This window comes from Rhinopithecus bieti, unplaced genomic scaffold (assembly GCF_001698545.2).
Source record: "Rhinopithecus bieti isolate Rb0 unplaced genomic scaffold, ASM169854v2 scaffold_1467, whole genome shotgun sequence".
NCBI lineage: Eukaryota > Metazoa > Chordata > Mammalia > Primates > Cercopithecidae > Rhinopithecus > Rhinopithecus bieti.
In genome coordinates this window covers 4,287,061-4,306,952 of record NW_016803692.1, presented here as the reverse complement: position 1 = coordinate 4,306,952, position 19,892 = coordinate 4,287,061, and the positions used below count along the sequence as shown (strand labels likewise).

Here is a 19,892-nt window from a genome sequence, read left to right as displayed (position 1 = left end):
AAGTTGCAGGATACAGTATCAACATACAAAAATCAGTAGCATTTCTATGTGCAAGAGTGAACAATCTGAAAAAGAAAATTAAAAAGTAATCCCATTTACAATAGCCACAAATAAAATACCTAGAAATTAACTCATCCAAAGAAGTGAAATATCTCTATAATGAAAACTATAAAACACTGATGAAAGAAATTGAAGAGGACACCAAAAATGGAGATATTTCATGTTCATAAATTGGAATAATCAATATTGTTAAAATGTCCACACTCCAAAGCCATCTGCAGACTCAATGCAATCCCTATCAAAATATCCATGACATTCTTCATAGAAATAGAAAAAAAATCCTGAAATTGATATGGAACCACAAAGAACCCAGAATAGTAAAAGTTATCCTCACCAAAAAGAACACAACTGGAGGAATCACATTATCTGACTTCAAATTTTACCACATAGCTATACTAACCAAAACAGCATGGTATTACACAGAATCAAAACACAAAACAGATACACAGACCAATGAAACAGAATAGAGAACCCAGAAACAAATCCACACACCTACAGTGAACTCATTTTCAACAAAGGTGACAAGAACATAAACTGGGGAAAAGAAAGTCTCTTCAATAAATGGTATTGGGGAAACTGGATATCCACATGCAAAAGAATGAAACTAAGCCCCTATCTATCACCATATACAAAAATCAAATCAAAATGGATTAAAGACTTTAAGATCTCAAACTATGAAACTACTACAAGAAAACACTGGGGAAAATCTCCAGGACAAAAATTTATTGAGCAATATCCCACAAGCACAGGCAACCAAAGCAAACATGAATAAATGGGATCAAATCAAGTTTAAAAGCTTCTGCACAGCAAAGGAAACAATCAACAAAGTGAAAAGACAACCCATAGAAAGGGAGAAAATATTTGCAAACTGGGGATTAATAGCCACAACATATAAGGAGTTCAAACAATTCTATAAAAAATAACCTAATAATCTGATCAAAAAATGGGCAAAAGACTTGAATAGACTTTGTATGTCTCAAAAGAAGACATATAAATCACAAAAAGGGATATGAAAAGGTGCTCAACATCACTGATCATTAGAGAAATGCAAATCAAAACTACAATGAGATATCATCTCACCCCAGTTAAAATGGCTTGTATCCAAAAGACAGGCAATAACAAATGCTGGTGAGGATGTTGAGAAAGGGGAACTCTCGTACACTGTTGGTGGGGCTGTAAATCAGTACAATCACTATGGAGAACAGTTTGGAGGTTCCTCAAAAGACTAAAAATAGAGCTACCATATGATCTAGCAATCCCACTGCTGGGTATATGCCCAAAAGAAAGGAAATCAGTAATATCAAAAGAGATATCTGCACTCTCATGTTTGTTGCAGACCAGATCACAATAGCTAAGATTTGGAAGCAATCTGTATGTCCATCAGCAGATGAATGGATAAAGAAAATGTGGTACAAACACACAATGGAGCATTATTCAGCCATAAAAAATGAGATCCTGTCATTTGCAACAACATGGATGGAACTGGCGATCATTATGTTAAGTGAAATAAGTCAGGCACAGAAAGACAAATATTGTATGTTCTCACTTATTTGTGGGATCTAAAAATCAAAACAATTAAATTCATGGACAGAGAGAATAGAAGGATGGTTACCAGAGGCTGGGAAGAATAGTGTGGCAGAGAGATCCGGGTTGAAGGGGCAGTAGGGATGGGTCAATAGGTACAAAGAAAAAGGAAGAATGAATAAGACCTAGTATTTCATAGCACACCAAGGTGACTCTAGTCAATAATAATTGTATATTTTAAAATAATTAAAGAGTATCATTGGACTGTCTGTAATACAAAGGATAAATGCTTGAGGGAATGAATACCCCATGCTCCATGATGTGATTATAATGCATTGCATGCCTGTATCAAAACATCTGATGCATCCCATAAATATTACACCTACAATGTACCCACAAAATTAAAAATAAAAGATAAAAATTCTTGCAAAAAATTAGGTCTATTGTAAAACTAATGTAAACCTAAATTAATATTAAAAAAATAGGAGAGCTAACACTCTAAATGTTGTAAGCCATGAGTTTTAAAAAAAAAGATGAAAAGCATATCTGATCTGAAAAGAAGCTGGGGTGGGGGGAAGCAGATTTATCAAGAAAACTATTTAAAATATTGGTTAAATCTACTATTGCTAAATGAGGTGCGTGGCTTTAAATATATAGTACCATAAGATATTTGCTAACGACACTATGAAGTCATAACGTAAAGTTGCTGCAGTTGGCAATACATTTTTTTTTCTATTTTAATTTTTTAAAATAAAAAAATAGAGATGGGGTCTCACTATGTTAGCCAGGTTGGTCTTGAACTCCTGGCCTCAAGCAAGCCTCCAGCCTTGGCCTCCCAAAGCACTAGGATTCAAGGCAATGAGCCACCGTGTCCAGCCTGGCAATTCATTTTTAATATCTCATCTATCCCATCCCTTAAAATGTTAATTTTATCTGTTTCATAATATACATATGGTTTGGCATATGCTATGTAAATGAATACATATTTAGAGAGGGTAGATGTTCTTTTAACTGTTGGAAACAAGTTATAAAAAATATAGGGAACTACTTCCTTATTGTTTCAGAGCTCCAGCCACACCTTAGCTGTGGTTGTTCTTTGTTGTCCCAGCTGCTATTATAAACTTGTTAGCTTTAAAGAAATTGATGTTTGTTCCCCTGGCCCCAACAAACAAACAGAAAATACAGAAAATAATCCTAATAGGCATCATGTTTCTTACCAGATCTGTTTAGGTATCATATATTGGTGTAGCAGTATACAATTTTTTTTTCTTTTTGAGATGGAGTCTCTTTCTGTCACCTAGGCTGGAGTGCAGTGGTGCAATCTTGACTCACTGCAACCTCCACCTCGCGGGTTCAAGCAATTATCCTGCCACAGCCTACAGAGTAGCTGGGACTACAGGCGCCTGCTACCATGCGCAGCTAATTTTTTTTATTACTACTTTTTATTTTTAGTAGTGACAGGGTTTCACTATGTTGGCCAGGCTGGTCTCGAACTCCTGACTTCAGATGATCCACCCACCCTGGCCTCTCAAAGTGCTGGGATTACAGGCGTGAGCCACTGAGCCCGGACAGAATTTTTTTTTTTTTTAATTCACAAGTATATCTTACCAGTCTCAGGGGATGGGGCAGGGTACGCAGGGCAAATCACTTCCCAAATCTATCCTTCATTTTTATCCTCATCACAGTGAGTGGTAAAACCAGCCTCCTCGGTCCCCACACCAGCAACCCAAATCTGTGTGGCTCCGCATGATCTGGCCTCACCTAACTCCCCACCACCTTTATTTCCCCAAAATTTAATAATGATATAACTGTATTTTTCTTTTCTTTTTTTTTTTTTCTTTTTTTCTTTTTTTGAGATAGGATCTCACTCTGTCACCCAGGCTGGAGTGCAGTGATGCAATCATGGCTCATCGCAGCCTTAACTTCCTGAGCTTAAGCAATCCTTCTACCTCAGTTTCCAGAGTAGCTAGGACCATAGGTGTGTACTGCCATGCTCAGCTTATTTTTTAATTTTTTGTAGAGATGGGGTCTTGCCACGTTGCCCAGGCTGGTCTCAAACTCCTGGATGCAGATGATCCTTCCCCCTGGCCTCCCAAAGTGCTGGGATTACAGGTGTGAGACACTGCCCCTGGCCTGTACGTAATTTTAAATGAATTATTAATAAACCACACCTCTGATTTCTGTTCCTTAGGTGCAACTGCTTTTATCTGTCTTTTTAAAAGTCATTTCCTTTTAAATTTCTTTCTTTTTTTTTTTTTTTTGAGACGGAGTCTCGCCCTGTTGCCCAGGCTGGAGTGCAATGGCGCAATCTCGGCTCACTGCAACCTCTGCCTCCCGGGTTCAAGTGATTCTCCTGCCTCAGCCTCCTGAGTAGCTGGGATTACAGGCGCACCTCCACGCTCAGCTAATTTTTGTATTTTTAGTAGAGACGGGGTTTCACCATGTTGGCCAGGCTGGTCTGGATCTCCTGAACTCGTGATCCACCCGCCTCGGCCTCCCAAAGTGCTGGGATTACAGGCGTGAGCCACTGTGCCTGGCCCTACTTTAAAAATTTCTAGCCGGCGCAGGTGGCTCAAGGCCTGTAATCCGCACTTTGGGAGGCCGAGGACGGTGGCGGCATACGAGGTCAGGATGAGCGGGGACCATGCTGGCGGAACACGGTGAACCCCGTCTCACTAAAAGGATGTACAAAAATGTAGCCGGGCGAGCTCTTGAAGGGGCGGCGGGCCTGTAGTCCCAGCTACTCGGGAGGCCTGCAGGCACGCAGAGAAATGGCATGATAAAACCGTGAGAGGCGGAGCTATGAGCATGAGCTGAGATCGCGGGCGCATGGCGCACTACCAGCCATGGGCGACAGAGCGAGACTCGTCTTCAAAAAAAAGAATAAAAGATAATATAAAAAATTCTCCTCAATAATATATAATGCTCTTTAAAAACTTTGTACCACTTATTTTTCTTATGCCACTATTTTTTCATTTTAGATATTATCAATTTGAATCCTCACTTGGAAAATATGGATTTAGCTCTTATATCTTCTCCCCAACATACATTTCACCTCCCTACTCATATTCCCAACCAAGTTTTAATGCAAATTTTGGATAAATTAACGTCTGATTTTATGAAGTGACTACGTAAAAACTCTTCAGAGTTGAGCTATTAACATACTGTAACGTTATATTCTTCCTCACTCGAACTATTTTCCTGGAGTTAATTGCCCTTTTCCCCATTTGGTTAGTTTTCTGTACACCAATTATAACTTTATCACCAAGCTCTGGTTGAATCTGACACCACCCTTAAAGACACACAAGCCAGGTACCCTGTCAATTTCTTTCTTCCATGGAGACACACCAATGCCTACAGCCCTCATCCTTTTGCTCAAATCTACCTGGTTGCTTTCTAATCACTTTTCAAGGCCATAACTTTAGGAACTCCTTCACTACCTTCCTAAATTTGAACCCCATCTCTTGGATCCCATGTCTGCTTCTTTCTTTACTCTCTCATTTTGTGGAGAATATCCAATCCCTTCCTGGGAAAAGAAGCCTGAAAAGTACATTGTTAGACTTCGTGACAGACACTACTAGTTGCCTGCCCAGTATCCATTCCTCTCTTCTTCCTGTTTTGTTGAAAGCAAGCAATATATTAATACCAAAGGATAAAATAACTCAATATGGCCAAGTGTGGTGGTTCATGCCTGTAATCCCAGCACTTTGGGAGACGGCAGCAGTGGATCACTTGAGCTCAGGAGTTCGAGAACAGCCTGGGCAACATGGCAAAACCCGTCTGTACTAAAATACAAAAGTTCGCTGGGCATGCTGGCTTGTGCCTGTAGTCCCAGCTACTTGGGAGGCTAAGGTGGGAGGATTGCTTGAGCCCAGGGAGGTCGAGGCTGCAGTGAGCCATGATCACACCAGTGCACTCCAGTCTGCAACAGAGCAAGACCCTGTCTCAAAAGAAAATTGAAATAAAATTTAAAATGTGTGACATTTTATCAAATAGCCATCCTAGTCCATACATTCAAGAAACTTCTATATGGTCATATTATCAAAATGAGAAAAAAAAGTAAAGCCAGCTGACGGAATGAACCCAGCACTTACCTCCTCAAGCTGACTTTGTGGTACAGATTCTCTAGAAGAAACACTGGGTTCCCCTTTCTATTACTTCATTAAAATGCTCAGGGTAAACCATCTCTTGCTATAGATTCTAACAAACACTTTTCAGGCTTATTGGCTCTGCAGCATTTGATACAGCTGACCACTACCTCCTTGGGACAACCTCTTCTGTCAGTTTCCAGGACACGCCCCTCCTCTTGACGTCAGAGTGCCTTGAGGCACAGTATGGATTCTTCTAGTCTCTATCCTCTGTTCTAAAACAGCTTGTCCAATCCTATGACTTTAAATACTCTCTACATGATGTGGGTTTCCATATTTGCATCTCCAGGAAATCTCTCTCTTGAGCAGACTTCCTTATCCAACCTTTTTTATGAAACTCCACCCACAGGTCTAATTGGTCTCTCAAACCCATCCTCCAACTGCTCCTCCACCCATCTGCTCAAAGCAGCGATCTGTACACATTCATTCAAATGCTTCAGCTGCTGACCAAGCTGAGAATCAAATAAAGAACTCAATCCCTTTCACAACAGCTGCAAAAAAACAAAAAACAAACCAAAAAAAAACCACAAAATTTAAAATTAGGAATATACTTAACCAAGGAGGTGAAAGACCTCTACAAGGAAAACTACAAAACACTGCTAAAAGAAATCATATATGACACAAACAAATGGAAACACATTCCATGCTCATGGATGGGTAGAATCAATATTATGAAAATGACCATACTGCCAAAAGCAATCTGCAAATCCAATGCAATTCCCATCGAAATACCACCATCATTCTTCACAGAACTAGGAAAAAAATCCTAAAATTCATATGGAACCAAAAAAAGAGCCTGCATAGCCAAAGCAAGACTAAGCAAAAGAACAAATCTGGAGGCATCACATTACCTGACTTCAAACTATACTCTAAGGCCACAGTCACCAAAACAGCATGGTACTGATATAAAATAGGCATATAAACCAATGGAACAGAATAGAGAACCCAGAAATAAAGCCAAATACTTAAAGCCAACTAATGTTCAACAAAGCAAACAAAACNCCAAGCTCTGGTTGAATCTGACACCACCCTTAAAGACACACAAGCCAGGTACCCTGTCAATTTCTTTCTTCCATGGAGACACACCAATGCCTACAGCCCTCATCCTTTTGCTCAAATCTACCTGGTTGCTTTCTAATCACTTTTCAAGGCCATAACTTTAGGAACTCCTTCACTACCTTCCTAAATTTGAACCCCCATCTCTTGGATCCCATGTCTGCTTCTTTCTTTACTCTCTCATTTTGTGGAGAATATCCAATCCCTTCCTGGGAAAAGAAGCCTGAAAAGTACATTGTTAGACTTCGTGACAGACACTACTAGTTGCCTGCCCAGTATCCATTCCTCTCTTCTTCCTGTTTTGTTGAAAGCAAGCAATATATTAATACCAAAGGATAAAATAACTCAATATGGCCAAGTGTGGTGGTTCATGCCTGTAATCCCAGCACTTTGGGAGACGGCAGCAGTGGATCACTTGAGCTCAGGAGTTCGAGAACAGCCTGGGCAACATGGCAAAACCCGTCTGTACTAAAAATACAAAAAGTTCGCTGGGCATGCTGGCTTGTGCCTGTAGTCCCAGCTACTTGGGAGGCTAAGGTGGGAGGATTGCTTGAGCCCAGGGAGGTCGAGGCTGCAGTGAGCCATGATCACACCAGTGCACTCCAGTCTGCAACAGAGCAAGACCCTGTCTCAAAAAGAAAAATTGAAATAAAATTTAAAATGTGTGACATTTTATCAAATAGCCATCCTAGTCCATACATTCAAGAAACTTCTATATGGTCATATTATCAAAATGAGAAAAAAAAGTAAAGCCAGCTGACGGAATGAACCCAGCACTTACCTCCTCAAGCTGACTTTGTGGTACAGATTCTCTAGAAGAAACACTGGGTTCCCCTTTCTATTACTTCATTAAAATGCTCAGGGTAAACCATCTCTTGCTATAGATTCTAACAAACACTTTTCAGGCTTATTGGCTCTGCAGCATTTGATACAGCTGACCACTACCTCCTTGGGACAACCTCTTCTGTCAGTTTCCAGGACACGCCCCTCCTCTTGACGTCAGAGTGCCTTGAGGCACAGTATGGATTCTTCTAGTCTCTATCCTCTGTTCTAAAACAGCTTGTCCAATCCTATGACTTTAAATACTCTCTACATGATGTGGGTTTCCATATTTGCATCTCCAGGAAATCTCTCTCTTGAGCAGACTTCCTTATCCAACCTTTTTTATGAAACTCCACCCACAGGTCTAATTGGTCTCTCAAACCCATCCTCCAACTGCTCCTCCACCCATCTGCTCAAAGCAGCGATCTGTACACATTCATTCAAATGCTTCAGCTGCTGACCAAGCTGAGAATCAAATAAAGAACTCAATCCCTTTCACAACAGCTGCAAAAAAACAAAAAACAAACCAAAAAAAAACCACAAAATTTAAAATTAGGAATATACTTAACCAAGGAGGTGAAAGACCTCTACAAGGAAAACTACAAAACACTGCTAAAAGAAATCATATATGACACAAACAAATGGAAACACATTCCATGCTCATGGATGGGTAGAATCAATATTATGAAAATGACCATACTGCCAAAAGCAATCTGCAAATCCAATGCAATTCCCATCGAAATACCACCATCATTCTTCACAGAACTAGGAAAAAAATCCTAAAATTCATATGGAACCAAAAAAAGAGCCTGCATAGCCAAAGCAAGACTAAGCAAAAAGAACAAATCTGGAGGCATCACATTACCTGACTTCAAACTATACTCTAAGGCCACAGTCACCAAAACAGCATGGTACTGATATAAAAATAGGCATATAAACCAATGGAACAGAATAGAGAACCCAGAAATAAAGCCAAATACTTAAAGCCAACTAATGTTCAACAAAGCAAACAAAACCATAAAGTGGGAAAAGGATACCCTATTCAACAAATGGTGCTGGAATAATTGGCAGGCCACATGTAGAAGAATAAAACTGGGCCAGGCATGGCGGTTCACACCTATAATCCCATCACTTTGGAAGACCGAGGTGGGCAGATCACCTGAGGTCGGGAGTTCGAGAACAGCCTGACCAACATGCAGAAACCCCGTCTCTACTAAACATACAAAATTAGCCGGGCATGTTGGTGGTGCATGCCTATAATCCCAGCTACTCAGGAGGCTGAGGCAGGAGAATCACTTGAACCCAGGACGCAGAGGTTGCAGAGAGTCAAGATAGCACCATTGCACTCCAGCCTGGGTAACAAGATCAAAACTCCATCTCAAAAAAAAAAAAAAGCTTCTGCACAGCAAAAGAAACAATCAGCAGAATAAACAGACAACCCAATGAGTGAGAGAAAATCTTCACAATCTATACATCTGACAAAGGACTAATATCCAGAATCTACAAGGAACTCAAATCAGCAAGGAAAAAAAAAATCCCATCAAAACGTGGGCTAAAGACATGAATAGACAATTCTCAAAAGAAGATATACAAATGGCAAACAAACATATGAAAAACTGCTCAACATCACTAATGATGAGGGAAATGCAGATCAAAACCACAATGTGATACCACCTCACTCCTGCAAGAATAGCCATAATCAAAAAATCAAAAAATAGATGTTGGCAGGGATGGGGTGAAAAGGCAACACTTTTAAACTGCTGGTGGGAATGTAAACTCTTACAACCACTATGGAAAACAGTGTAGAGTTTCCTCAAAGGACTAAAAGTAGAACTACTATTTGATCCAGCAATCCCACTACTGAGTATCTACCCAGAGGAAAATAAGTCATTATATGAAAAAGATACTTGTACATGCATGCTTATAGCAGCACAATTTGTAACTGCAAAAATATAAAACCAGCCCAGATGCCCATCAATAAATGAGTGGATAAAGAAAAGGTGATATGTATATGTGTGTGTGTGTGTGTATATATATATATATATATACACACATCATTGAATGCTACTCAGCTATAAAAAGGAACAAAATAATGGCATTCACAGCAACCTGGATGGATCTGAAGACCATTATTCTAAGTGAAGTAACTCAGGAATGGAAAACCAAACATCATATATTCTCACTTACAGGTGTGAGCTGGGCTATGAGGATGCAAAGACATAAGAATCATACTATGGACTTTGGCGACTCAGGGGAAAGGGTTGGAATGGGGCAAAAGTTAAAAGAAAACACATTAGGTACAGTGTATACTGCTTGGGTGATGGGTGCACAAAAATCTCAGAAATCACCACTGAAGAACTTATTCATGTAACCAAATGCCACCTGTTCCCCAAAAACTACTGAAATAATTTTAAAAAAATAAATGCATTGCTATTAGCATTTAAAAAAATGCTTCAGTTGGAATCCTTAGTGTATTCAGTGGCCCAGCTGCAATCCTTAGTCCATTCTCCATCTTAGGTGCACAGCAGAATCATCTGAGGATTTTTTTAAATTTTAATTTTTGCTTTTTAAAATGGAGACAGGTTTTGCTATGTTGCCCAGGCTGGTCTTGAACTCTTGGACTCAAGCGATCCTCCCACCTCAGCCTCCCAAAGTGCTGGGATTACAGGTGTGAGCCATAGTGTCCAGCCCACCTGAGGATTTTTAAAAGATTTCAGTGCTTGCCTCTCAGCCCCAAGACATTCTGATTTAATTAGCAGGAGGAGTGAACTGGGCATCAGGATTTTTAAAGTTACTCAGGTGATTCTAACGTGTAGCAAAGTATGGGAACCACTGCTCTAAAGTATGCTTTTAGTTCCCTTTGTATTCAATCCTCACATTCAATTTATCAAGTCTTCCTTCAAAACACATCAAGGAGTAGTCTCCATCTCTCTCTATGCACTGCAGCCTCCCTGGTCCAAGCACTGTCATCTCTTACCCAACTGCAATAGCCTCCCAATTCTCCACATGGTAGCCAGAGGGGTAATTCTAAAAGCATAAGTCAGACATCACTTCTTTGCTTTAGGGGCTTTCTTTAGGGGCTTTCTCCCTCGCTCAGAGTAAAATCCAAACCTCCTACCACTGCTAAAAGACTCCTGCCCACTCCTCCCATACCCTCTTCCCCTTCCTCACTACACAATGGCTTCTTTCCTGGCTGTGGACAGTCCCTGCTCTGCACATTTCACTCACCATTTCATACACCCTACTGCTGTTCCCCCAGTTCTTTGTGCGTCTGGTTTCTTCCTGTCACCCTTCATCTCTCAGCACAAATGACACCTCGGTAGAGAGGGCTCTCTGGCCACTCTATTAATGTGGCCTTCCCCACTGCCTCTATCATCACTTTATTTCCTTCATAATTGCAATCACAATCTTTATTGGTTTCCCCTACAACGGACTTCATGAAGGGTGGGTCTTGCTTATTACCATATAGCCCAGCATACAGCATAGTATCTAACACGTAATAGATGTTCAATGAAAATCTGTTGGAAAAAAGTAATGAATCAATAATGAGACATCAACCTTGACTACATGAACTTTTCCTTGGTTAATATCTTTTGTGATCAAATAATAATAACAACAATATTAATTAACATAAAAATAATAGAAAGTCTAAAATATTAATATTAAAAAGTGAATTAAAATATATTTAAAAGTAAGTCTTGCTTAGTCAAGATACATTAGCAAGTTGTAGGTAATTTAGTTGCCTGGTTTGCTGATGATAGAAACCCTACTTTGTTTTACTCATTATTCCTAGTCTTTCCAAAGAATAAATTATTCAATGAGTTGTTATTATAATAATTTGCTATCCATTTGGGAAAGAGAAAAAGTACTCTCTCAAACTGAATGCAAAATAAAATTTAGACACATTTTAAAATAAAATTGATAGTAGTATAAGATATAGGATTTTTAAAACAATTTAACATGCCTTTTAAGTACAAAAAAATTTAGAAGATGTAAAATGACTGACAGATCTTAACATAAAATGGAAGACTTCAAAAAGTTAAACGACAAAGAGATTTGGAGAAAAATGTGCAATGTATTTACACAGGAAAAGTTAACTATCTATTATGACCTGTAAAGAGCTCCAGACTATTAATAAGAAAAAGACAATCCAATATAACAGGCAATGGATCTGAACAAGCCAGTGAACATTTAACAATAAAACTTACTAACAATCAGGTTGGTAAAACTTATCTTACTTTTATTTATGAAGAATGATTTTAAAACTATTAAAAGAAATGTAAATTTTGATTGGCACTTGGGCAGTATCTATAAAAGTGACTTAAGAATCAAACTTCTGGGCTGGGCACGGTGGCTCACGCCTGTAATCCCAGCACATTGGAAGGCCAATGCAGGCAGATCACAAGGTCAGGAGTTTGAGACCAGTCTGGACAACATAGTGAAACCTCGTGTCTACTAAAAATAAAAAAAAAAATTAGCCAGACGTGGTGGTATACGCCTGTAATCCCAGCTACTTGGGAGGCTGAGGCAGGAGAATCATGTGAACCTGCGAGGCAGAGGTTGCAGTGAACCGAGATCATGCCACTGCACTTCAGCTTGGGCAACAGAACGAGACTCCATCTCAAAAAAAAAAAAAAAAAAAAATTCAAACTTCTATGGATTTATAATGCAAACTTTAAAAAAATGAGTTAGTTACAAAAATGTTAATTGCAGCCCTATTTGTAACTTTGCACTGACTTGAAGATGTCTATGACATATTGCAATTTTCTTAAAGTTACAGAATAGATATATTGAGATCTCATTTTTCAAAAAACGTCAGCATAAGCTGGGCATGGTGGCTTCGGCCTGTAATCCCAGAGCTTTGGGAAGCTGAGGCAGGAGGATCCCTTGGGCCCAGGAGTTTGAGACCAGCCTGGGCAACATAGGGAGACCTCCATCTCTAGAAATAATAATAATAATTAATAATAATAAGCTAGCCAGGAGTGGTGGCAGGCACCTGTAGTCCCAGCTACTTGAGGCAGGAGGATCACTTGAGACTTGAATGAAGTTTGAGGCTGCAGTAAGCTGTCATTGTGCCACTGCATCCCAGCCTGGGTGACAGAACAAGACCCAGACTGGAAAAAAAAGCCAGCATTCATATGTATATATAGACATTTTAAAGTCTAGAAGCACATGAACCAGCCAAAAAAGCCTCCATATTTTTATAATCTCTGTGAAATAGTATTATAGGTAATTTTAATTTTCTTCATTAAGTTTTCCTTTTTTGTTCATTTTTGGTGATTAACGTGTGAATTCTTGAATCATTATTATGAGTTAAAATGTGCTATTTCAAAAAGAAAGAGTCTGATATGTATCAGGTAGTCAGGTATTTCCCTGCTTAGTTTGTGTGTGATTGGTTTGGGGTAGAGGATGGAAGGAGTGGTAGATACGGAGACTAAAATTCAGTGTTTCTACAGTAATGACTGTGTTGGCACCAGGATGATATCGGGGGCAGTCCAACAGATGAAATATTTTAGACCATTCCTAACAACTCGCACGTCATTTTTTCACTCCAATTCCTATGATGAACAAATTTTCTCGTGATCTGCTAGTCTCACAAGAGAGGAAGAAAGAAAAATGTCTAGCCAACTGAGGTTCTGAGGTAGCTGAGCAGGGTAGGTCGGTGTCAATTAAATGAAGTTGAGAGGAAAAAAGGCAAAGAAGAAAACTTTGGTTCCCTTCTTAACAGTTCTCAGAACATAAATGACATGGTCATTCTAACACTAAGAAGCACCCTGAAGGAAGGCCGTAGGGGCTTTTCATTTTCCATTAGAACCACTCATGAAAGATGAACATGCTAACCTTTCAGGAGTTTCCCTACAGACAACCATGCCACCAAATTCCTAAAAATCACCTCTGATCCCCACTTTGCTGCCTCTGAACACCAGGAAAGCAGAACTAGGGCTGCATATTTTAATGTGCTTTTCTAAACAAGCGACACTCCTTTGGAAACTTGAAGAAACAGTTCTCTGAGGAACAGATAAAGAAAGGGAAACTCCATTTCTTAGTAATAAGGGATTCCACATGCAGTTAAAACTGAGGAAGATGACTGGAATTATGACATTTCCTAACATTTTTCTTTCTCCAATATTTTCAGTAAGAGCCCAACTTAATAGAGTCATGCTGATGACTCTCCCTAAGGAAAAGAAGAAGTTATAAAGAAATAATCATTTTTTCCTCAAAGCATTGAGGTTACCTTAATTTTGGACAAGCCCACCTCAGTGTCATGTTGGTGAATCCCTACATTCTATCTATCTCTAGCAAATCCCTGTAGTTGGCATAAGTAGTATTTTTTTTTTTTTTTTTTTTTTTTTGGAGACAGAGTCTTGCTCTCTTGCCCAGGCTGGAGTGCACTGGAGTGATCTCCACTCATAGCAAGCTCCGCCTCCCAGGTTCAAGTGATTCTCCTACCTCAGCCTCCCAAGCAGCTGGGACAACAGGCGAGTGCCACCACGCCCAGCTAATTTTTTTTTTTTTTTTTTTTTTTTGTATTTTCAGTAGAGACAGGGTTTCACCGTGTTAGCCAGGATGGTCTCGATCTCCTGACCTCGTGATCTGCCTGCCTCGGTCTCCCAAAGTGCTGGGATTACAGGCGTGAGCCACTGGGCCCGGCCGTAGTATGATATATTTTTAAAGCCACCATTTAAATTGTGGGTCTTCTAGAATTTCACCAAAGACTATTTTCAAGAATCTTCTGCCTCATGAGTTATCAATTACTGCCTGGCAGATGTTTTAGGCTGAAACTACAGAGATGTATTCAAGGGGCGAAAACAAAACACAACCCTCAAAAGAGAAGAAAGGAAACAGCCCACCCAGCTGAGGGAAAAGGAATATGGACAACATTCCCTGGACACAGTCTCTCATACCAGGAAAAAAGGGGCTGAGGACCAAGCTCAAAACAGAGTAGAAAGCTCAGCTATAGGCAGGCTGAGAAGAGTGGGAAGAAAAAAAAATTCAGATGATTGCCAAAGCAAACAAATCAACAAACCAAAAACATGACTTTAAACATTTAATACTGAACAGAACATTGCAGTTTGATAAAATGAAGTCTGGAAATAAAATTACAGGCGTACCTCAGAGATATTGAAAGTTTGGTTCCAGATCACCACAATAAAGCAAATGCTGCAGTAAAGCAAGTCACACATTTTTTTTTTTTGTTTCCCAGTGCATATAAAAGTTATGTTTACACTATACCATAGTCTATTAAGTCTGTAACAGCATTATGTCTAAAAACACACCTTAATTTAAAAGTACTTCATTACTAAAAAATGCTAACAATCATCTGAACCTTCAGCAAGCTGTACTCTTTTTGCTAGTGGAGGGTCTTGCCTCCTTGTTGATGGCTGCTGACTGATTAGGGTGGTGGTTGCTGAAGGCTGGGGTGTTTAGGGCAATTTCTTAAGAGAAGACAACAATGAAGTCTGATATATCAATTAACTCTTCCTGTCACAAAACATTTCTCTGTTGCATGCAATGCTGTTTGATTGCATTTTACTCACAGTAGAACTTCTTTCAAAATTGGAGTCAGTCCTCTCAAACCTCCCTGCTGTTTTATCAACTATGTTTACGGAATATGCTAAATTATGTGTTGTCATTTCAACAATGCTCATAGCATCTTCACTAGGAGCAGATTCCATCTCAAGAAACCACTTTCTTTGCTCAGCCATAACAAACAACTCCTCATCCATTCTAGTTTGATCATGAGATTACAGTAATTCAGTCACATCTTCAGGCCTCTCTTCAAGTTCTCTGGGTATTTCCACCATATCTGTGGTTAGCAGATCGGTGTAAAAGTAATTGTGGTTTTTTTGCCATTAAAAGTAATAGCAAAACCCACAATTACTTTTGCACTGACCTAATACTTCCTCTACTGAAGTCTGGACCCCTTCAAAGTCATCCATGAGGGTTAAAATCAACTTCTTCCAAACTTCCTGTTAATGTTAATATTTTGACCTCTTCCCATGAATCATGAATGTTCTTAATGGCATCCAGAATGATGAATCCTTTCCAGAAGGGTTTACTTTGTCCAGATTCATCAGAGGAATAATTTTCTGTGGCAACCTATAACCTTACAAAACGTAGTTCTTAAATAATAAGTCTTGAAAATTGAAATTACTCCTTGATCCATGGGCTGCAGAATGGATGTTGTGTGAACATATATGAAAACAACATTCATCTCCTTGTACATCTCCATTAGTACTTTTCAGTGACCAGAGATATTATCAATGAGCAGTAATATTTTGAAAGAAATCTTTTTTTCCGAGCAGTAGGTCTCAACCATGAGCTTAAAATATTCAGTAAATATGCTGTAAACAAATGTACTGTCATCTAGGCTTTGTTGTTCCATTTACAAAGCAGAGGCAGAGTAGATTAACATAATTCTTAAGTGCCCTAGGATTTTTGGAATGGTAAATGAGCACTGGCTTCAACTTAAAAGTCACCGGCTGTACTAGTTCCTAATTAGAGAGCCATCCTGTCCTTTGCACCTTTGAAATCAGACACTGACTTGTCCTCTCTACCTAGGAAAGTCCTAGATGGCGTCTCCTTCCAATAGAAGGCTGTTTTGTCTACATTGAAAATCTGCTGTTTAGAGTAGCCTCCTTCATCAATGATCTTAGTTAGATCTTCCAACTAACTTGCTGCAGCTTCTATATCAGCACTTTCTGCTTCACCTTGCACTTATGTGTTATAGACATGGCTTCCTTTCTTAAAGCTTATGAACCAACTTCTGCTAGCTTGAAACTTTTCTTCTGCAGCTTCATCACCTCTCTCAGCCTTCACAGAATTGAAGAGAGTTTGGGCCTTGCTCTAGATTATACTTTAGCTTTAGCAAATGTTGGGGCTGGTTTGATCTTCTATCCAGACCACAAAAACTTTCTCCATAACAGCAATAAGGCTGTTTTGCTTCCTAATCATTTGTGTTTTCACTGGAGTGGCACTTATAATTTCCTTCAAGAATATCTCATATGCATTCAAAACTTGGCCAAATGGCACAAAATGCCTAGCTTTTGGTCTGTCTCAGCTTTCAACATACCTTCCTTACTAAGCTTAATCATTTCTACCTTTAAAGTGAGAGACCTGTGATTGTCCCTTGCACTCAAGCACTTCGAGACCACTGTAGGGTTATTAATTGGGCTAATTTCAATATTGTGGTGTCTCAGGGAACAGAGAGGGTTGGGGAGAGGAAAAGAGATAGAAGAAAGGCTGGTTGGTGGAGTAGTCAGAACACATAAAACATTTATTAATTGAGTTCCCTGTCTTATATGGGCACAGTTCATGGTACCCCAAAACAATTGCAGTAGTAACATCAAAGATCACTGGTCACAGATCACCATAACAGGTATAATAATAATGATGAAAAAGTTTGAAATATTGAATTGCCAAAATGTGACACAGAGACACAAAGTGAGCACCACTGTTGGAAAAATGGCACCAACAGACTTGCTGAACAAAGGGTTACCACAAACCTTCAATTTGTAAAAAAAACAAAACAAAACAAAACAAAAAAAAGCAGTATCTGCAAAGTGCAATAAAGCAAAGTACAGTAAAACAAGGTATGCCTGCACTTTTTTCTATGAACCCCTTAACATGTGACACAAGAGCTCACTAAAGAGTGATTTAATTCTTCAGAACTGACATATGGAACTTAGACTCTAGGCCTTAAAGAAAACAGTCCAGCTTCGGGAAAGTCCACTTTTAATTTTACAGCCAGAAGAGTTTTCTTTGGCCACTATTTTTACTTTGAAAGCTATAGTCACAAGAAGCCATCTCTTTTTCCGCCGGTTTTAAAATTGTCTTGTTCTAGGTTTCACTTCACTGACAGAGATCTAGCCAAAGAGATCAGCTTGTGAATATGATCATTCTCGACTTTCAGTTCTGTATTTTGTGCCCCTCTGCTCAAACTACGCCTCTCAGTTCTTCTCACTTGCTTCATTAAAATATTTTACATTTATTACTCTATTTAAAAAAAAAAAAAAACACTTTTGATATGTTCCTCCTTCACAGAAAAGAATGTGGCTACCTCAAACACTTTAATAGGATTCACTCATTTTTTATTACAGGAGGTTAAATAAAATTGCTATTATGATGGCCTCTGTATGGAAAATGTGTCGTTTTCAGAGTTCTGGCCACAGAAACTGACCTATGAAGGGCTTTCTAAAGGAGAAGGGTGTGCCTGTGGAAAGTTCACAGCAAGGGGAGTTTGACTCTTCTTAAGGTATGAAGAGGAAGACAGGCTAAAGTCTCAAGAAACTTTGACTCAATAGGGGAAAGCTATCAAATTCCCCAAAACTTGGGCGATTTTGCTTAGCACATCACAGAGGTGATGAGCACCTCCTGAGTGTGAAACCCACATCCCACTTCTGGGGAGAACTACGTAGTTGGTTCCTTCTACATAAAATATCAGAGTCTACATCCTGACACCCATAAGAAACCTCTCCCACCTCTCTCTTACTAACCTTTTCTTCCATTCTCAATTTACAATGACACACAATTTTGTTTCCCACAAGTACTGTACAACCAGAGACACACACACACTCACACATACATATATATTTCAGATACATACATATATATCTGTTTGGAGAGCAGGGAACGGGGGAGCCAACGCCTGTTTGTATTCACACCCTTGGTTCAACTGTGCTGGGGTGGCTGGAGCTGTGACCACGGAGGAGGGGCCCGCTGGCAGCGCCAAGCGGCTGAACTGTGCGCCTTTTCATAAAGGCAGAGAACTGGGGTTAGCCACACTACAACCCTCCCACCTGAGGGAAGGGCCTGTTTGTTCTGGAAGGCACAGCCCAGCCTTATTTAACTAACTGCAAGCAGTTAATATAAGCATTCCCAAGGCAGTAGGCAAGCTCTAGTCTACGGAAGTAAAGCCATCGACTTCAGGAAGATTTCTCTAGTCTAGCATCCTGAAAGATGCAGCCCAGACTCCTCACCTGACGGTTAACCTGAAAACACCTGATCCTCTCTCTGGAATCCTTGCCTGGGGAAAACGATAAGGCTGACGGGCCATGCCTCCTCCTTCAAAACTTTGCAGGGCTCTCGGGATTCGGAACAGGAAAAATTGTTCACTGCAGACTCAGTTCGCCCTCGCCGAAACGCGTCCGCTGAAGTTGGAGCCCTGCTAAGCGGGGTCCCCTTCTCTTACCCTTCCTGCCGGCCGCGCGGTGCGCGCAGACCCCGGCCCTAGGGCAGGCGTGGCGGTCGCTGGGTGCGCCTGGCCCTGCTCCGGCCGCTGAAAGGCTGCTCTGTGCTCTGGCTGCAGGATGCGGCGCGTGGCGAGGCGCTCCCGCCCCGCCCCCAAGGAACTGCCCCGCCCCCCCCCCCCCCCCCCCCCCCCAAGGAACTGCCCCGCCCCGCCCCACCGCCTCCCACCAGGGACCGGAGCTTCCCCACTTGAGGTCCGGGGGACTTATTCCACGCGTCAGCGGACCATCTTCCACGCGTCAGCGGACCATCCTCCTCGCGCTCCCGGAGAAGGGGTCGGCGACGCGGAGGCGGGGTGGGGGCTGTAGGAGATGGAGCCGAGGCGCGCGCGAGAAGAACCGAGGAAGTAAGTAGTCCCGAAAGGGGGCGGCGGTGGGGCACCCAGGTAGGCGTGGAGCGCGCCAAGAGGCGCCCGGGGACACTGACCTGTGGTGCAGCCCCCAGGACAGGCCCGAGAAGCGGTTCCACACCGGCAGGTCCAGCACCTCCATGCCTGGCGGCATGGTGCCGTCCGGGAGCGGCAGGACGCCGAGCATGGGACGGCTACACCTGTCTCGGCGCTGGCCTGCGGCCCCCACGCTCTCCACCCAAGTGCCCAGCGCTGCGGTGCGGCCCGCTTTGGCTCGGGGTGTCTGCCTGAGAAGCGCCTTACAGAGGGACCCGGGCGGTGGTCGCTGAGGCAAAGTGGCCCACGCACCCTCCACACTGCCCCCGGGCGGCAGCACCTGGCACTCCTGGCCCTCTGGGGCTCCTGCCTTTTTTGGGGGAAGGGGGGAAGGGATGGGGAGACCGGGTCTCACTTGTCACCTGAGCTGTGATCACGGCTCACTGCAACCTTGAACTCCTGGACTCAAGTGATCCTCCTGGACTCAAGTGATCCTCCTGCCTCGGCCTCCCAAAGTACTAGGATTACAGGTTAAGCCACTATGCCTGGCCCCCTCTTTTCTTCACTCTTTTATGCATTATTTTCTTGTTTCCACATGCATTCATTTGTCCGTTGTTCCTGTTTTTTTTTTTTTTTTTTTTTTTTTT

The 19,892-nt window shown here is 41.2% G+C and overlaps 1 protein-coding gene across 4 annotated transcripts in view; it reads right to left on the bottom strand.

Annotated features, from left to right (window-relative positions):
- Positions 1 to 18,906, bottom strand: part of MCOLN2 (mucolipin TRP cation channel 2) — a 77,733-nt gene extending 58,827 nt beyond the window's left edge. For 2 of the 4 annotated variants that reach the window (XM_017851295.1, XM_017851314.1), the window contains exon 1: positions 18,590 to 18,906. In XM_017851295.1, the coding sequence (XP_017706784.1) occupies positions 18,590 to 18,666 (77 nt within the window). In that variant the 5' untranslated portion in view covers positions 18,667 to 18,906. Of the gene's footprint in view, positions 1 to 18,216; positions 18,297 to 18,589 lie in introns of those variants that run through there. The other 2 variants (XM_017851300.1, XM_017851309.1) reach the window with 2 other exon arrangements.
- Positions 18,907 to 19,892: the final 986 nt, after the last annotated feature.